Source organism: Cephus cinctus, unplaced genomic scaffold (genome assembly GCF_000341935.2).
Source record: "Cephus cinctus unplaced genomic scaffold, Ccin1 Ccin1_scaffold2918, whole genome shotgun sequence".
In the NCBI taxonomy this organism is placed as follows: domain Eukaryota; kingdom Metazoa; phylum Arthropoda; class Insecta; order Hymenoptera; family Cephidae; genus Cephus; species Cephus cinctus.
Genome location: NW_014334418.1, coordinates 1 through 18674, shown reverse-complemented (window position 1 = coordinate 18674; position 18674 = coordinate 1). Strand labels below are relative to the sequence as shown.

Genomic DNA, 18674 nt, shown 5'->3' with positions numbered 1-18674 from the left:
ATTAATTAACAAAAACATAATATAAGGTGGTAGATAACCAACTTATAGTAGTCATATAAATTTTTCATTAATAGAAAAAGCTAATAGTAATAAAATACTCCCAATTAAAATAGTTTAAGACTAATTCCAGCTGTCACTGAATGTGTTTTCAGCGATGTTTGGAAAAATTCATGAAAATTTCAAATGTAAGTATCCTCTCTCATATTCAAGCATCTATTCTATGCTTTTTAAAGTATTGACGCAAACCTCTCTAAAGTTACCCTACAGATACTCCACTCCGGGAGTATCTTTAGTAAGAGTATCATTCCAGGTTTCTTTGCTACGTAAAAAATTATAAATTTAGTAAAAAGCTATCGCAAAGATGCACTTATCAAATAATAATTAATTGTAAAATAGAGTATAGTTTTTGTATTTCGGTGATTCTTTAAGCCGGCCGAGTGGAGCATCTGATATAGTACATGCGATCACCGTGAGAGCAATGTTAACAAGTAGTCCAGCTGACTGTGACAAAATGGTAGGGTCCTCTCGTTCAGCGGGAGGTGATAGAATTGTATATAATTAACTAGTTCGGGGGACAATGAGTGCTGATAATCATGATCAGTCAAAACCACCGCTCAGCAAGCCTCCGAAAATTGTACATAGTGTAGATGGTAGCGCGTTCGACGGTAGGAAAATCAAAAGGGAGCGAAGTGACGTTTGCGGCGAAAATGGGGGACCCAGTGACGGCAGTGGTACTGGCACCGATGGCGGGGGTTGTCCAGAGATCAGGCTACAGCAACAAAAACAACATCCACCCGGACAGGTACAACAGCATCAGCAGAATCAACAAAAAGCATCTGGTGGCAACATGCCTGCCAGGATCCCGAACGGCTTTCATGCCGGGGAGCTTCTCCAGGACATACTCACTACCAGGATCACCGCTGTGGCTCATGCACCTGCTAGCAAACATGAGAAAATCCGACTCATGATCGAGGATACTATAAGGTTTGTTATAATATTTTTTGCTCTACCAATTCCTTTTTGCTAAAGTGAGTTCTGTAGGTGCTAAAAGTGGTGTTCCTTTATTTCTTTCGATAGTGAGGATTCAAAGTGTCGTGTTCAAGAAATCTTTTTACAAATAGAACAACTTAAGCTAGAAGAGAAATTATTGTTGTACCTGAAACTCCCAATGTCAATGACAAATGCTGGGGGAACAATAGATCCATTGAGGCAACCGTTAAATCCACTTGGGAACCGTTATGAAATTCATCAGACTATTATGTGGATTAGGACACACCTAGAGGAAGATCCCGATGTGTCTTTACCAAAACAAGAAGTTTACGATGAGTACAAGTATGTTTCTATAACATATAATGTTACAATTTGAACTTTAAATTAATCTTTCTTTCTAGTATGTTCTGCATAAGAAACTCCATGAAACCTGTGTCTACAGCTGATTTTGGCAAAATTATGAAACAAGTATATCCCAGGGTACGCCCACGAAGACTAGGTACACGTGGAAATTCTCGTTATTGTTATGCAGGCATGCGCAAAAGAGTTAAACTTGATCCCCCTACACTACCAGCAGTGACTGGTGCTCAATTGGTGAGCTTGTAATGTTATATAATAACACTATGCGTGCAAATATTAAGCTTTTATATGTAATCTGGATTTTTAGAATGAAGATATGGAAGAGAATATTACAGAAGAAATGTTAGGAGCAGCTTCAACATTAATCAGAGAATGGGCTGAGACATTGTTAGGTTTGAAATTTCCCAGTTTGTGCGCTCTAGCACGTCATCTCGTAGATAATCTTTGCGTAGATACGAGATCTCTGGCTGCGGTATGCATTCTCTATGCGTCAGGAGAGACTCAAGTTACATCTAATAAAGGTAAGTAAAATAATATTGTTCAGGAGGTTGACTAACCAATATGACGAGAATAGTTGGTAGGCAACATTCATAGCCAAACACTTTCAGCTATTATTTACGTCTATATTTTTTAATACTAATGATAAACGGCGCAAAAATTCTTGATTTTTTTTTGCATAAGATACCCTCAATGTATAAAATAGTTTTTTTTTTGTGGAAAACACAAGAGTATATAAACTTTTAAGTTTAACCTTAATTTTCAAAAAAAACGATAGTATTAAACGTCTTAAAACTGTTACAGTAAATATATCGCACAGAAATAAATGAAATCTTGTTTAATTTCTAACCGTTTCACTATAATCGACCAACCTCCTTGTAAATAAATAATCCTTTCTTTGAAAAGAGTATTTGACAAGCAAAACGAATGAATTTCTAGAAATGACTGCAGGACCAACGATCAACTTGCCGAGCACAGGAAAGTTGCAGCTGCAACGTAAGCTACAACAACGCGAACACATTCGGGATCAGAAACATCGACATCTCGATACTGTTTTACAGGTAATGAGCAAAGCACACTGTCGCCAGACCATAAACATAATATTTGAATTCATTAAAAATAATCGTATGTTGTATTGTTTCAGAATCAGAACAAAGAGAAGACTGTAGATAATAATAAGGGAGTAGGAGGAAGCAAGGGAAGCAAGACAAATAAAACAAGTCAGTCACCGCAAGGTACAAACGCGTCGACCGGGCATAATGCTCCGACCAAACTTATAAACCTACCAGCTATTGTTTCGAGTCGACACAAGAAAGTTCTCAAGTCTACTAATAATGCTCCCTGCAACATCGTCTCCCTGCAATCAAACTGTGATAATCTAGTGTTACAATCGATCGAAGATGTGCAGAGTAATAGAAAGTCTAAAGTAGTGACAAGCTGCTGTGCGATTTCGCCTAAAGAGGTTAAATCGAAAAATTCCAGAAAGCGTGCCAACGCAAATGTGCCGACACAATCATTGGAGTCCAGTCCCGATAAACAGCCGAGAATTGCAGCCGCGGACTCGCAGTCTTTCGTGAACGTGATGGAACAATCTAACGAGTCTTTGCCAAGGCTCTCGTCGATACAGCGTCCGGGAAAAATATCTGTAATACCGGCTAGTGATCTAAAACAAGCCATGAAATGCAAAAGTAATGAAGGAGCTGCCATTGAGCGTCTCTCAAAAAACTGTGATATCAAGACATACCCGTATTATTCCGAGAATAACACCAAGTCAAATGGCTGCCCCGCGGATCTCTTCGATGGAAGGACCTCAATGAATACAGAAGTAACGCCGCGTCTTTCAACAGGACCACTTGCAACGGATACATCAACAGGACCCTCTACGGGATCTTCTACAGGGTCCTCAACGGAGTCTTCGACGGAACCTTCAACGAATTCTTCAGTGGATCAAATGCGATTACTACAAAACAACACGATCTTGATTGATAGGAATGATAAGCTCTGTACAATAGATCCTGATGCGTTGGATGACTACTTAAACGGGGGGAATAATTCTCAGGAACAAGAGGAAGAATTAGTGCAGTACTTCCAGCAGAATAGTTCATCCAGCTCTGACGCAGAGGCCAATAATCTTGCTGCGGATAATGAACAGATATCCCGGTCGGATAAGGTATCGCAGTTAAGAAAGATGCTGCAACAAAATTTAAAGGCAGGTACTGCTACTCATCCACCTGAAGATATTCTGTTAGCGATGAATGTAAAAATAGAAAAGCCTACAGAAAAGAGAGAGATCAGTCAAAAACATGGTCTGATACTACCCACGTTACTGAACCATCCGAATCAAGCTAATACTAGGCGCAGAGTGAGTTTTGAGATGAACGTAGTGGAGCACATTCAGGATTCAAGTAACATCTCTATTGGGAACACCGTACCTCAAAGTCCCAATACACGTCGTCGTATATTTAACTTTACGCCAATATCGCCCGGACCACACTCGCCAATAAATGGCCGAGTTTCTAAGCCAAATTCAGCTAATGCCAGTCCCTTTGTCTCACCCAGGAATACCCCGGTACCTCGTTCTCGGAGTAATATTCAAGCTAGTGGTTCACGTTCAAGAACTTCACAAAAGTGCTTATCGCGTTCGATATCATGCAACATGCCATACTCCAGTAGAAACGACACTTTCGTAGTACCTACGAGTGGACCAGAGTTAACCCGACAGATGTCAGCACCACAGTCACCTCTAACTTGTACGAGTTACATTAAAACCACAGAAGTTCAACCCACATTAAATACACCACATCAGAACATAGGAATTTCTCCAAAACAGGAAAGAGTGAGTGAACATACAGCAGCTTTATTACACAGTGATATAGCACCCCAAATGCAACTTTTAATAAATTACCCAAGCCACGAGAATCTTCAGGAGATTAAAAACATCTACCAGAAAAATAATCAGCCAACAGATCCAGAAATCAGTGAATTATTTAACGACGGGAAAACATTCAGCACCGAGCTGCTGTACTATAGATCTCAATCCGTTCCCTTACATAGGATGGTTAATCCAACTCTAATGTCTCCACTCTCGACAACGCAGCATTACGTCACTGCGCTCCAGAGCCAGAGCTTTAACCCTTCAACGAACAGCTCTGTAGCTGCCACACCAGTTCCTAGTGAGTTTAATGATTTTGGGCCGATAGGAGGAGCACCGGACAACAATACCTTTCTACTGGAGGATGTAGATCCTAATCTGATATCTGCTAATCAGCAGTTTCTTATAGGAGACAAAGAAATCAGTCCTGAGAACATAACAAATATACTGAATATATTGAATGAAGAGACTCCTCAAAGTCTTCAGATCTTACCGGAAAATTCGAACGAGGAGACATTGTTAGAGCCTAATGCTATTATATTAGAGGAATTACCGACTTCAAATCTGAACCTTGCGGATGGGAATATCCTTGACCCAACAGCGGTTCTTGATCCTTCAATGAGCAGCACGTTGCACAGGATAATTCACTCTAGGTCTTATCCTAATACTCCTCTACCATTGCCACTTACAACATACACGCCCGCCACATACACAGAGGATTCAAATGGCTCCAGATCGTATCCGTCAACTCCCTTGCATACAGTGCCACCACGAGAGACTTATACCGAAAGCAATGAACCAATGCTTTCTAGCCCTACCCTAAATTCATTAAATCTTCACGGAGATTCGAACAATGTCAACTCCACTTCTAGCAGCGTTTGTCGCAATGTGACGGAACTTCTCGAACCTAGTTTCCTGGCGGATGCCGATGCGGCTAATCAGGATGATCTTGTACCCCTTGGGAATTTTGATAGTCTCCCAGACGTTGACTCCCTGACCCCATTGTTTAATGAGGTCGCCGAACCAAATTGTTGAAGATTCACCCTGAAGAGAGGTAATATTTATTATAGTCTCATAAACAATCCGCAATTAGCTGTACCTTCATTTTATAACAAAAGCATTTTTCATGGTTTTATTTTAGAAAGTTATAATCTTCCTGGGGTTGTCTTTCATGGAGGATGAAGATTTTTATTTTTCAATTGCATTATCCTCTGGTTCTCCTACATGTCCCTCGTAATGAATAAAAAGAAAACGTACATATAAATTTAAACGTAAGCGTAAACGTAAAAGAAGAGCTTGTGCGAGAAGTCACGTGTTTCAAATGAGATTGTTTTTTGACCACATATATTTATTAGCGCACCGGTATAAGTACCGTATTCATCGTCGCAAGACTATGGCAGTATAACTTTAATTAATCCGTTTATCGCCCCTTCTTTTTTTTCCTTTTTCTATTATGTATCCTTTTACATACATACCTATTTACCTATCTCACTACGTACCTCTCTACGTAATCTAGATACCCCACGTACCTAATTGCATGTATATTTCGTTTTATTAGTCATTACTCCTTCAACATTTTTTCATCTTTATAAATCGTATTCTTTTTTGGATAAGGTTTCAATGATGTTCGAACAACATTGATTCGATGCTTATTCGTACAGTTGATTCATGAGTTGAATGTGAGGATTAGCAAGCACTTTTATGTTGAAAGTTATAGAGAGATGGTTCCTTCAAAATATATTTTACTCGTGGATAAACTGCAGATAGATGTTTTAATGTAGAAAAGGGAGCAAAAATTTATTTGTACAAATTATTTAATAGGGTGCAATTTCTCGGCCGGAGAGTATTGCAATCTTTTTGCGCGTGCTCAATGAATATTGTAACGATAGCTTGGATCTGGAAGGTATTTGTAAGAAAAAATGAAAATGTCAACGATACATAACTTGTCGAAATTAGTTTTTACCAAACTAAGTATTGAAAGATGTCAAATCGTTGCAATGATTCTTTCTAATGTTGATGCAAGGAAATGATATATAAAGACACATGTGTGATCGGGACACCATGAAAATCAGGATAAAACTCCAGAGAAAAGTCATTGCCCTATTTTTATAAATGCGTCGAACGTGCAGTCAGCTATTTTATTCGTTAATTGTTGAAAGAAAAATTTTTATTCAAATTTATGGAGGGAGGTAGCTTTAAAAAAGCAGCATACGGTGGTTATTTAAAAAAAAATAGTTGACATATACTATTATTAGTATGTGCTCGGATACGGCTTGAATGCAGTTATTGACTGTATCACCAGAAACACCACTAAGAAAGCAAATACATTTGGTTGGTCAAATCACTCAAATGTATTTGCTAACCGGGAGTGTTTCTGCTGAACACGGTTATTGATTCGAAGGCGTTATTAGCCAAGAAACTGTCTTTAATTTATATTGCTGCATTTTTATTTAACGATACTGTAATTCTTTCTTCTTGAAATTCTCATATTACCTGCCACGCCTGAAGTTTCACTGTCGTATCTCTTCCTTTTTCATTTGTTATATACATTCATATATAGTTTCAAACAATCCCACTATTATTCGTTATGCATTTCATATTTCAATTGTAGCAGCTAACACACAAACAAGATTCCCTTAAACAGTCTTCACTCAAGCTTCTTTTATTTTAAATTTATTTTACATTCTGTACACAATTTATTCGCTCTCTTAGTCGTTTGGTTTTGTGCAGACGCATTTTTTTATTTACATATTGCCACCAACTCTTATCGCAATTACGTTTGAACGTATGCACAATACTAGAAATTTGAATAAGGAGTGTTACTTGTGATGTTTAATGGGGCTACAATATTTTTTAAGACCATGCAAAATTATGAGAGAAGATAAGATTTGCACACATTCTAAGTGCTCTGTCATTGACCCGTTGCTGATAGTGAAAAAAAAACTGGTATTAGCTATGCAAATGTTTATGTCCACACGAAAACAAAAATAGTGGTATATTTATACACACGTTGCACTGGTAAGAGGAAGAAAAAACGAAGAAAGAGAAAGGAAAATAAGAAAATAACGTAACTAAAGATACTTTTGGTCAAGAAGTCAGTACACGTTTGACATCAATTGCCTGAAAATACTTCTAATGAAATATTAATTCCCTTGGAAGTATTCCTACGAAATTCGATCGAGAACTAATTGCCTGCATGCGACTAAAGAATAAACGGGTTTAAATCTGTCTACGTAGAAAAGGGATACATATTATAATTACTTACTGTTACACGCACAAACGTACTAGAGATATGTATGTATAATTTAATGTAGTCATATAATCAGGATTTGACGTATGGAATATAATCGTACATTCGAGATATACATATAGGAAAAAAGAGAAAGAATGGATAGGAAATAGCGGATAACAGAAAATATTAAACGCAAACAGGAATACACTGTGTTGGTAGATAGAAACGTATTTACTATAAAGATTATGTAGTTTATTTACAACGTGTCTTACCTGATAAAGAGCAAAAAAAAGAGTGTGGGCAATGAGAAAGTGAACTTATTGGAAATAATGAATGAAAAAAAAGAATATAATGAAAAAGGAACACAGTTAGACAGCGAGAGATATCTAAAATATTATTTCTTATTTAGTCACAGTATTTCTGTTTATCTCATTCTCCCTCGTTCTCTCACTTTCTCCTTTACACAACACATTAAATATCCAACTGCTATCTTCTCCCTTTATCGTAGATCGCAAAGAAAAGACAAAAATGATGAAAAAATATTAGGATTTAGGATATGCATGACGTAGTTCTCGAATTATATATCCAGATACATACATTGGAATGCGAATCGCATAAAGAGCCCGGCAAAAGACTTTTATTTATAAATTATAAGAAGAGAGGTCATTATTATTTAAGCTGCTAGAATGATACAGCATTATTATGGACGGTTATTAATTTGATCCTGACGACAAGTTCTATAAATTTTTCCCTGTTGAAGTAACGATGCGAGCAAATGAAAGCCGCGAGTAATACGTTTAAAACCTTACTAGAGCCCACTCTGGTATCATTCCATCTTGCTCATAATAACGCTGATAAAAAAAGACGCAATGCGTCAGAATTACCACTAATGCAGTTTCCGAATACGCCCCGACAGATGTATCGAACTTACCAATGTGAATTTAAACGAATTGAAACATTTAGAAATTCTAAGAGTTACTCTTTCCCACAAATTCCTACTTGCATGTTTGTCTCGTAAAATTTCTTTTGTAAGGGAGGAAAAAAGCGGTCTTCTTTTTTCTCCCTTAGCTGAAATTAACGAGGCAACAAATCGTTGAGAACGCTTTTGGTTATCAATCCCTTTCTTGTTTCTGGCAATTCGTCTTTTCTCTTAGTGAAGGGTTAATAAAGATTGTGAATTCACTGACGATACATCGATGCTAATGATGACGATGACTATAACTATGACGATCACGACCACAATATATACGGCGTGCAGTTTTATTATGAATGAAATCTTCGAAATGATAATACGACTTAGTTTATTTTTAAATACGAAATTTTATTTTCACGAGATATAAGACTTGTTTTCATCTTAAAATGAAAAGAAATACTATTTGAATAGTCAAACGTTTCTGAATTTCTATTTCTTATGTATCATTTCCCCCTTCGCCTCCCCCTAATATTAAATTTGATCTTAAATTATAAGAATATTTCCTTGTTCGTTATTTCGCATAGCGTGAATTTCCAACACTTTTAGATTATATACCGAAAGGTCTAGCTGAAACTAAGCTGTAACAGTGAAATAGGGAGGCTTAGTTTTAACTAGGCCACCAAGATGTATTTTCTTCCCAAATGATATATTTTGAAAACGACTCATTGTCAAAGACGAAAGATATCGCGCCTTTAGTTTTTTCTCACATTATTTGAGAAGAGCAATCTTTCTATAATTCCTATTCCTCAAGAATTTTCGTTATTCTCTCTGTTCCTTGTTTTTCCTTTTTCATCTTCTACAAAAATTACGTTAGCTGCCATATATTTGTCCAACATTATATAAACTGCACGTCGTAATTCTTTGAAGCTTCACCTGTTTGATGTGCACTGTAATCGAGAAAGTAATGGAATATGCACGTACAAAATTCTATTATCTGCTCCTTTTTTTTTTACATCACCTACACTTTATTTAATTTTAATTGTACGGTATATTTTGTCATCATCAGATCACACTCATGAAGAAAAACTCTGAGGTCGGCTGTCAGGAAAGAGAAAAGCCAGCTTACATACTCGCCACATGTTATACACAATATTTACAGAAATAGTGTAATAGAATAACAAAGAATGCACGTATGAATAAGTTTTCGATCTTTATAAAACACGTTAATAATAATAATAATAATAACAAAAATTGATACATTTTAGCAGTGATATTGCCTCCTTAAAGATGCTGTAAACTATATAGCTGAGAATGATGGCTACATTGTTATGACAGCAATTATCTTATATACAACTGCGCACACATATGTGTTATAATGTATATGTCCGTGTGTGTATATATCAAGCATTTTTACCAGTTATTAATTCTATTACTTATCGTTGAATTAGTAAACTGTGATATATGTGAATTCACACGCACGCAACTCAATAATTTTTCTTAAACAACAATTCCATATTCTTATGATGCATCTTCATCTTGCTTGTCTTTCTAATCCGTTCATTGAAATTCGAAGTATTTATAGAAAATGAAGAAAATTGAAAAAACGATTGAGCAAATTTTCATTCCTTTGCTAATTTGTTAAAAAATATTGCCCTTTTATTATCACCGCGAAAAAGTCTTTTCTAGTTATTAACTTTTAAATGTTTTTGTGTACTACGGGAAAATTGACGGAAGTGCAGTTTTCCTAAAAACATTTTCATTCTACGACAGGTCTTAATTTTTCGTGGACTTCGATCGCGGAATCATTATGAATTTTCATTATTATTGAGCAATTATTATTATTCCTGTACTTAATAAGGCTTGCTCTGCTTTATCTTTCATCTGAGTATGTGTGCGTGTGAACTCATTTTAATCGTCTTTTAATTTGCAAAACCAGCAATTAGTGTCAATTAATTTTATTCAATTTAGTTTCCCTAATGGTATTTCGGATTCGTTCACATAAAAGCGAGAGAGAGAGAGAGAGAGAATGAATTATTTCTGGAATGAAAAGGCTTCGATCGTCTAGATACTTTGCACAGAACGATGTAATGATTCTTTATACACTTAGTAATTAATAATGATTGATTAAAGTTCATACACAGTAGCGAGGAAATGAATGAACCCTAGGTAGGATATATACAAAATACAAGATATATATAATTTTGTATAATTTATAATTACCACATGACGATAAATAAAATGTTAATATTATATGGCCTAACGAATAACGTTTTCTTTTATTGAACATAAGCAGCCATAACTTATGTACATGCTTTTGTAAAAAATATTTTATTTTACACATCTGTTATTTTGAAACCGGATATACTGAACTACAGCAAGTGCTGTTATTGTTTTACATGCACAACTTAATCTTTTTTATATATAAAATCCTACTGAGTCACTAACTTAGAGATAATAGATGACCTGCCCAAACCATTGGACCTGGAAAGTTGAAACTTTTGGAAAGGGTATCAGAGTATTTGCCCCTTTGTACCGAACAGCTTTACTTTTAGAAATTTTTCATCAAGTATTGATTAACAAAAAATGGAAGGTATGTCTTACTAATTATTAAACTAATTTGATAAAGAATTGATTAAAATTAGTTCTGAGAGGTATTCCGAAAAAGTAGAGTACTAAAGGCCATTCTACAATGCAATATAATAAGTAATAAGGAATAAGAAATAAGCAATAAGATCTTCATTTGATATTTACGTAATTCCATTGGATCCTCCAATCAAGAAGGAGAAAATCGTTTTTAAAACCGAGCGTTTACTAAGTCTCTAGGTGACAGGTGATGACATTTGACAATGACGTTTCGTGCTCCGTCAAATCCTTAGCGACCCTAGCAACCGCTCCGTATCGTTGCTATGTATTTTTAACGTAAGCCGTTATAAATTACGGAACGGAGCATGCTCGATGTTACTCATCACGTTCCGTGCTACGTGAAGTCCTTAAAGACAATAGCAACCGCTTCCGTATCCTTGCTATGTCCAAGACGTCATAAAAATCGTAGAGACTTAGTAAACGCTCGGTTTTAAAAACGATTTTCTCCTTCTTGATTGGAGGATCCAATGGAATTACGTAAATATCAAATGAAGATCTTATTGCTTATTTCTTATTCCTTATTACTTATTATATTGCATTGTAGAATGGCCTTTAGTACTCTACTTTTTCGGAATACCTCTCAGAACTAATTTTAATCAATTCTTTATCAAATTAGTTTAATAATTAGTAAGACATACCTTCCATTTTTTGTTAATCAATACTTGATGAAAAATTTCTAATGAGAATAGCCGTAAGTATAAAATTGACATAATTAATGCATAAGAAATGTGCACAGAGACCATTCATTGATGAGTCAATAAATATTAAACAATAATACTATGTACGATAGCCGTTTTTGCTGTTAAGCAATCGTTTCATTTGTATGGAGATATGTCTCACTAATTATTAAATACCTAATTTCATAAAGAATTGATTAAAATAAATTCGAGAATGGACTAGGATGGCGAGTGGTGGGAAATGAGGCGTGTTATTCTAGTGGTAAGCTCGCCCAGCGTAGCGCTGATCGGCTGATATTCTCAAACTTTAATCCTAATTATCTCGAAATTTAGACCTAAAAAAGTACAAACCCTTAAACACGTGTTTTTTAATTTTTGATGAAGAGTTCGACAATGTTCCCACGTGCGGTTAGTCGTAAACACTCTGAAAACATATAATATATGATGTATACAGGGTGTCCCATTTTAAATGATTCATTAGAATATCTTACGATCTGAATCGAAAAACGTTTCCGATAAAAATATATGCTTTCGAGGGGGAAATGTGGAAAAATATAAAAGAAAATTTAGAATTTTAAATGGTGATCTTACAGCAAGAAACGCTTTTTTTCAATAGAATCATTTTTTCCAAGTTCCTTGGTTAAAGACCTATAACTTTTAGAGGAAATATTTCTCGACTAACTCAAAGGTTAACGATGTTTCCTTGAATTGAATAGCTAAAATCAATATCCAGAACGTTTTTTAATTAACTAATGTTATTTTTGGCATTAACATTGTTATTGTTTACATAAAGAATGCATGGATTTAGCTAAGGGGCCGGAGGAACGTGTATTTTATGCGACAGCAAGCGTACTTTAATGACGTTATGGTCCAATTGTGTGGTATAAGAATTTGCGATCTGATAAACTCAGTTTTCTTCTGAAAGTCTCTGCATTCTGTGCTGAAAATGAAGCAGAGAATAGACGTTAAGTCACGAACATTGTTTTAGCGTTACCCAAGATGCACCGCGAGGAGGTAAAATTTATAGTATCCCATGTGTGCAATCCATAGAGATCAAGTCTCCACGGCTTGTCACTTCCGTACTATTTAACGACTCGAAACCCTCTCTATAATGCGTGCGTATGTATGTATGTGTGTGTAAGGGCGAGATGAAGAAGAGTCTCTTATAGAGATGCTCGAACACATCCACGTCGACAGCTTGACACATTCGTACTCGCCGTCCAAAACTGTCGACGGTGCTCAGCAGAATATACGGCGGGATCTCCCTGCACGCGTTTCGAATGAGATTCATAAAATCTTCCCGCGTCGTCTGTGGTTCAGGATATACGGAATCTTTCAAAAATCCCCAGAGATAAAAATCGAGGGATGTACGATCTGGAGATCTTGGTGGCCACGGACGTAGAATTCTCCGACTGATAACTCGGTTGAGTTTTTAACAGAGAAACTTGAAAAAAGAAAAGAGAAAAATGATTCTATTAAAAAAAAGCGTTTCTTACTGTAAAATCACAATTTCAAATTCTACATTTTCTTTCATGTTTTTTCCACATTTCCCCCTCGAAACCATGACACTTTTATAGGAAACTTTTTTCGATTAGATCCTCGGATCGTAAGATATTCCAATGAGTCATTTAAAATGAAATACCCTGTATAATTATATGATTATTATAAATTATATATACAATTCAATGAAGTCTCTGACCCATAACGTATGGCTCTGCATACCAGTTTTGTCACAAAGTATATACATATATGCATGTTTTGTACGGAAATATATTTTATTTTTTTTTTACTTTAGCATATATTACCATGATTTTATAAAGGCTACGTGTTATTTGCTAAGGATTGGATTATTTGCAAACTTTCCAGATCTTTACAAAATTCATTGAGATTATGAGATGATAGTAAAGCGCAAAATGTCAAATAAGAAATCATTGTTTTGAGAATTTACATTTATTATAAATGTCTACACATTTTTGCCTATACTCATCAAGTATTAAAAACATTCAAATTTGTACCCTCTCTTTGGGTCTTCTAAATATTGAGCTTCGCAGAAGCATGAGTCAGATTACAAAACAGGCTGTATTAAGGAGTTAAGCGTTTGGGATCACGTGGAAACATCGAAACTTTCCTTATGTTGTCTAGTCCAAGATACAACATAACCACCCGCTCCATTCCTATTCCGCCACCGGCATGTGGTGGACAACCATATCTGAACGCATCTATATAGGCTTTTATTTTATCAAGGTCTGAAATAAATGTTGTAATTAAAGTATAGCGTAGACTTTAATACAATATATGCATATTCAACATTAAAAATGACATTTACCAATTCCGTGATATTTAGCCCTTTCAGTTAGAAAATCCGGATCATGGATACGTTGAGCACCAGATATAATTTCCTCACCGCGCATAAACATGTCGTAAGAATTCGATGCTTTCTGAAATGACAACATGTGTTCGTAAAATGTTACAAAATGTGAATGAGACATGAGTATCTTTTATATGTAACTTACAGGATTATTAGGATCGGGCATCGTGTAAAAAGGTCTTACAGCCAGAGGATACTTATCCAATATGTAGAAGTCCGTTCCATACTGCAATATAAAACTTTGATGTTAATGTTTGGCTATGTAACGTATGTTTACATGTTTTAAATATGTCATATTCATATCCACCTTTGCTCTTACGAGTTTTCCTAAAAGCTTCTCGTCAGGCGTTGATAAATCATCCTCGGATCCGATAATGACTCCTGATTCAGCTAATAATTCTATAGCCTGTGGAAATTCCAATTTTAATGGAGGATCCAGAAACTTAAATGGTTCCACCGCGTATTGTTGATTAACAGCAACTATCTCATCAGCATAACTGTGAATATTGTTCATCGATATAAGTACTTGACTTACAATGATTTGACATTAACAATCATATATTGCACTAATATAATTTTACTGACTTGTCGCGCAATCCTCTGAACAATTCAGTGAACATTTGTCCAATAGTATCGACGACTTCATGGTAGTGATACTTAAATGCCATTTCCAAGTCAAGTCCTACAAATTCCGTTAAGTGCCTGTGCGTGTTGGAATCCTCCGCCCTAAACACTGAGTACATAATATATGTAGATGAACAAGAGTTAAAAATAAGAAAACTAGAAATAGTATTGTTACAAAAGAACACCTGCACCAACGGTGAAAACTTTATCGAAATCTGCAGCTATGGCCATTTGCTTGTATAACTGTGGGGACTGGGCCAAGTATGCAAATCCTTTGAAGTAGGAAACAGTAAAAACATTAGCACCACCTTCACTAGCTGCAGAGATAATCTTCGGTGTGTGAATTTCCACAAATCCCTGGCAAATTAACCATATGAATAGTAGTAAATCAATCTCTTTCGCAAAAATGAAAAATATGCGAATCAAAATTCGACAACATACTTTCTTTGTGAGAATATCACGGAAGAGTTTACAAACCCCAGCTTCTACACGAAAAATAGCTTGATTGGCTGGAGTACGCAAATCGAGGACCCTGTTATCTAATCTGGTGTCTTGATTGACACGAATATTTAAACTATTCTCATCAGATTCTGTAACAGGTCTTGAAGCATCTTCTATTTGAAGTGGTAGTTGTGACTTAGCTGCACTAACTACAAATATTTGTTCTACGTGTAATTCTATATCCTTTTGCGAGCAGGACTCGATTTTTTTTGGAACAGTCTTTATTATTGCCTCCACATCTATAATGGATTCTTTGGTTATGCTGCAAAAAAGTGAAAATATCTATAAGCTTAAAAATGATGTAAAACCAATTTAAGGCCATTGTACTTCATTGACATTAATATACTTACTTTGAACAAAACTTAACCATTTGCTTGCTTATCTTTTCATTTACAGCAATAAGAACTTGAACTGTGTAAGACTGCTGTCTCAGCACAATGAAGCATTGTTTCCCTAAAAGTGTTAAATTACTAAGAAATTATAGTTAAGTTTATAGTAATAACACGTATTCTATGACCATATTCACACCTTTAGCTCTGCTCGTGTGCACGCGACCTCGAAACCACATGGTTTGATCAGCTACAGTTGGATTCAAATCTTTAACGTGCATAAATTTTCTCTCCTCATGTTGCTCCTTACTCTGAATCATATCAAACTGCCCATATCTTTCCAATGAAATGTCCAGTCCAACATCATTACTTGTTTGCTGAGATTCCTGAAAATACAATTATTGATAAATGATTTAAAAAATCATAAAGATTAATGTTAACAATTAATTTACATTTTGTGCTTTACGTTCAGCTTTTTTTGCAGTCTTCTCAGCTTCTTTCAGTTGTTTCTTCAAAGCCTTCTTTGAAGGTTCTCCTCTGTAAAATAGAGAGATTATACAATGTGGGCTGTTTCAAGTAAATTGTACTACACTGTTTTTCTCCTTTATTCAAGCTTCCAAAGATAGAGGACCAATACTGACTTTGAATTGCAATATTTTTGTTGCTCATAAAAATTATTAAAGATATGAAGTGTTATGAAGTCGCACCTCACAATAAAATTAATGGATTTGCAAAAATACAGCTCACAATATTACTTTCTAAAAAGCAATTAAACGAACCATTTATTTGTTGCTAGATAAATGACCATGTGAGTTTAATGTTTTGTCCCTTTATGAAATACTTGAACTTTGCTCTTGCATCATTGATACTGAACTATGAAATAGATATATATGTTTCAACAATTACAGTAGAAAACCGAATAATCACGTCACTCTCTTTTTGTGCAGTTTATTTATAACACTTCTATAGATATAGCAAATATAAAGTAGATGATAAGAAAGAAATATTAAGTCAAATTTACTTAATAGATGTATATTATGTATGCATATCAAATTAATCTTATAAAGCTTGCAGAGTATGAAATTGTTTTTTGAAGTTGCCTAAGTGCATGATTATTATGATGTAATAACCTCTCATGGTATTACATGACAGGAGACTCAAAATTACAAGCATGAAATTGTGTATTTATGATATAACTTAGTGGATTTAATACAACTTTTCCATATCAATTGATATTAAAACATGGATATAGAAAAGAGTTACTGTAATATCAAATTCTTATGGCTAATTAGTGTAAATTAGATATGTTAGTAAACTGCAATATACAACTCCTTCTTGAAATTACCTATAGGTTATTCATTTTTTTTTTAACATGAAGCACTTTAAGAAGAAGTTGCATTCTGCAGTTTTACTACATATATTAAGCTTCGATTCAGATAAAAGTTATCGGATGAAACAAATATTTCTTATGGTAATTAATATTATTGTACAAATCAATAATGTAAATGATTCGTGTTTTTACTATTTAACTATTGATTTTGACTGACCAAATGTTATTAGAAATAATCACATGTCTGCATTATCTTTGCATTTTTAACTTTTAGACTGCCGGCAAGCCACTAGTGGCTTAAACACTAACAGGGACCTGTACAAGAATATTCACCTGTCCTGAAGTAATAAAGAAATTATAAACAAAAACAAACAAAAAAACAACCAAAAGAAAAAACAAAAAAATAAGAACTGCAAATATTTTCTTCGTCCACATTGTTAGCTCTGGGTAATGCTAAAGGAAAATTACAAAATTTCCAACATTTGCTCAAGTTCGGGTTTCAATAATGGTTCAACCGTTGCAAATTTTCAAAATCTAAATTCATAATTGTAATCAGCGACCTCAAATACCCTTAGAAACACTTCATTTGCGAAAGTGAACAATTTTTCATTTCTGCCTACTCTTCCCCGCCGGAAAGCCACTATAGTGGCTCGGACGTTGTCAATAACTTCATATAAGGTACACCTGATATATATAATTTTTCGGGGCAAGTCTGCGGAACTTTTCGACTCATTTTACTGGCAGTCTGAAGGTTAATAGTTCATAAAAGATATATGAGAGTGGCAATGCTAGTATTTACAACAAAATATTTTATTTAAAAAAAGTAATTATAAAATATATTATACCCCTCTGGGACAGGTGCAACTGGTTCATCCTCAGCCATCTGCAACAAGTTGCACAATTTCATATCAATAAAAAAAACGATCAAAATACGTCGATTATATCACTTCAATAAAATCATACGTTACTTTATTATCATAGATAATTTTAAAAAAATGAATTAACTCGGCATGTGTGATGTAAAAATTTAACACACAACTATCAGGCCAGATTTGGGTGTGTAGCACCAACGAGGAGATATTGGTTAAGAGCAGTAGAATACTGACTCCTATCTACTCTGTAGCTGAAACGAATTGTAGGGCATTTTAACCCCCTCCAGAACCTCTAGTGCCTACTGTGTACAGTAACCATACACTCAAAGTACAATCAGGGTGGCCCTTACTAATATCTCTTCGGTGAATATATGCAATATCTTAATAGAAATTAATAAAAAATAGTAGTATTTACATGCCTTCAGTTTAATTACACGTGACAATAACTGCTCCGATATTCCCCAAATAGATTATGTGGCATGCTAAAAAAACTGAATTCCCTTCCTTCTTTTTCTTATGGCTTTATCCTCAAATGAAGACATATGCCTGAACTTAGTTCACTGAAGTACATTGGGGATCAATTGTATAACTCAAACGTAGTGAAAATACGAAAAGTAAATAGCTGTTAGCCAATCGCGTATTAGGTTCAAAAGAAGATAAGCACAACGATTGGTTAACAGCTATTCACTTTTCGTATTTTCACTACATTTGAGTTACGGCTCATTCAGACCGAAAGCAGCGGGAAGCGAGAAGCGAGCAGCAAGCAGCTTGAAACTTTAAAATAGAGTGGTACCTCTTGCCAACGTACATAAGCATTGGCATATTGTGATTGGTCGTAATGTTAAATTGTAACAAAGGAGACTACGGGCAGAGATGAGTAGGGAGATTGCCAATGAGCCTGCTTTTGGTGGTCTCTTTTTTTCTCTGGTTTCGGCGCGCCACCTTAGCGGAGGGCCCTCGAAGCAG

At 35.3% G+C, this 18674-nt stretch overlaps 2 protein-coding genes across 6 annotated transcripts; one reads left to right on the top strand and one right to left on the bottom strand.

Annotated features, from left to right (window-relative positions):
• The first annotated feature begins 263 nt into the window (after positions 1-263).
• LOC107274363 lies at positions 264-10860 on the top strand. Of its 3 annotated transcripts, none has more exons than XM_015753418.2 (7): positions 264-984; positions 1078-1332; positions 1392-1584; positions 1658-1871; positions 2287-2408; positions 2492-5273; positions 9431-10860. In XM_015753418.2, exons 1-6 carry the CDS (start codon positions 578-580, stop codon positions 5252-5254), a joined length of 3954 nt encoding a protein of 1317 aa, XP_015608904.1. In that variant the 5' UTR covers positions 264-577; the 3' UTR covers positions 5255-5273; positions 9431-10860. The 3 variants fall into 3 exon arrangements, with proteins under 3 accessions (XP_015608904.1, XP_015608903.1, XP_015608902.1); XM_015753417.2 differs by lacking the exon at positions 9431-10860 and adding an exon at positions 5361-5526; XM_015753416.2 differs by lacking the exon at positions 9431-10860 and having other exon boundaries at positions 2492-5526.
• A 935-nt stretch (positions 10861-11795) lies between these two features.
• Positions 11796-18258, bottom strand: LOC107274364 (aspartate--tRNA ligase, cytoplasmic). 3 transcript variants are annotated; one of them, XR_003061785.1, is made up of 13 exons: positions 18128-18258; positions 17682-17719; positions 15959-16043; positions 15706-15892; positions 15528-15630; positions 15118-15439; positions 14862-15033; positions 14638-14785; positions 14360-14549; positions 14198-14278; positions 14011-14122; positions 13700-13930; positions 11796-12108 (listed from the first exon to the last, which is right to left on the bottom strand). XR_003061785.1 is itself a non-coding variant. In XM_015753419.2 (12 exons), the coding sequence occupies exons 2-12, from the start codon at positions 17717-17719 to the stop codon at positions 13767-13769; spliced, it is 1602 nt and encodes a 533-aa protein (XP_015608905.1). In that variant the 5' UTR covers positions 18128-18258; the 3' UTR covers positions 13616-13766. The 3 variants fall into 3 exon arrangements, 2 of the variants coding, with proteins under 2 accessions (XP_015608905.1, XP_015608906.1); XM_015753419.2 differs by lacking the exon at positions 11796-12108 and having other exon boundaries at positions 13616-13930; XM_015753420.2 differs by lacking the exons at positions 11796-12108; positions 18128-18258 and adding an exon at positions 17805-18059 and having other exon boundaries at positions 13616-13930.
• Between the last annotated feature and the right edge of the window lie 416 nt (positions 18259-18674).

Bases quoted from the DNA above. Each gene is read 5' to 3' on its own strand.
- LOC107274363 (XM_015753418.2), top strand. From the start codon at position 578: ATGAGTGCTGATAATCATGATCAGTCAAAACCACCGCTCAGCAAGCCT. The intron at 985-1,077 runs GTTTGTTATAAT...TTCTTTCGATAG, and splicing joins ATGATCGAGGATACTATAAG to TGAGGATTCAAAGTGTCGTG. The intron at 1,872-2,286 runs GTAAGTAAAATA...ATGAATTTCTAG, and splicing joins TCAAGTTACATCTAATAAAG to AAATGACTGCAGGACCAACG.
- LOC107274364 (XM_015753419.2), bottom strand. From the start codon at position 17,719: ATGGCTGAGGATGAACCAGTTGCACCTGTCCCAGAGGG. The intron at 16,044-17,681 runs GTATAATATATT...TCTATTTTACAG, and splicing joins GTTGCACCTGTCCCAGAGGG to AGGAGAACCTTCAAAGAAGG. The intron at 14,123-14,197 runs GTAAGTTACATA...TTGTCATTTCAG, and splicing joins TGCCCGATCCTAATAATCCT to AAAGCATCGAATTCTTACGA.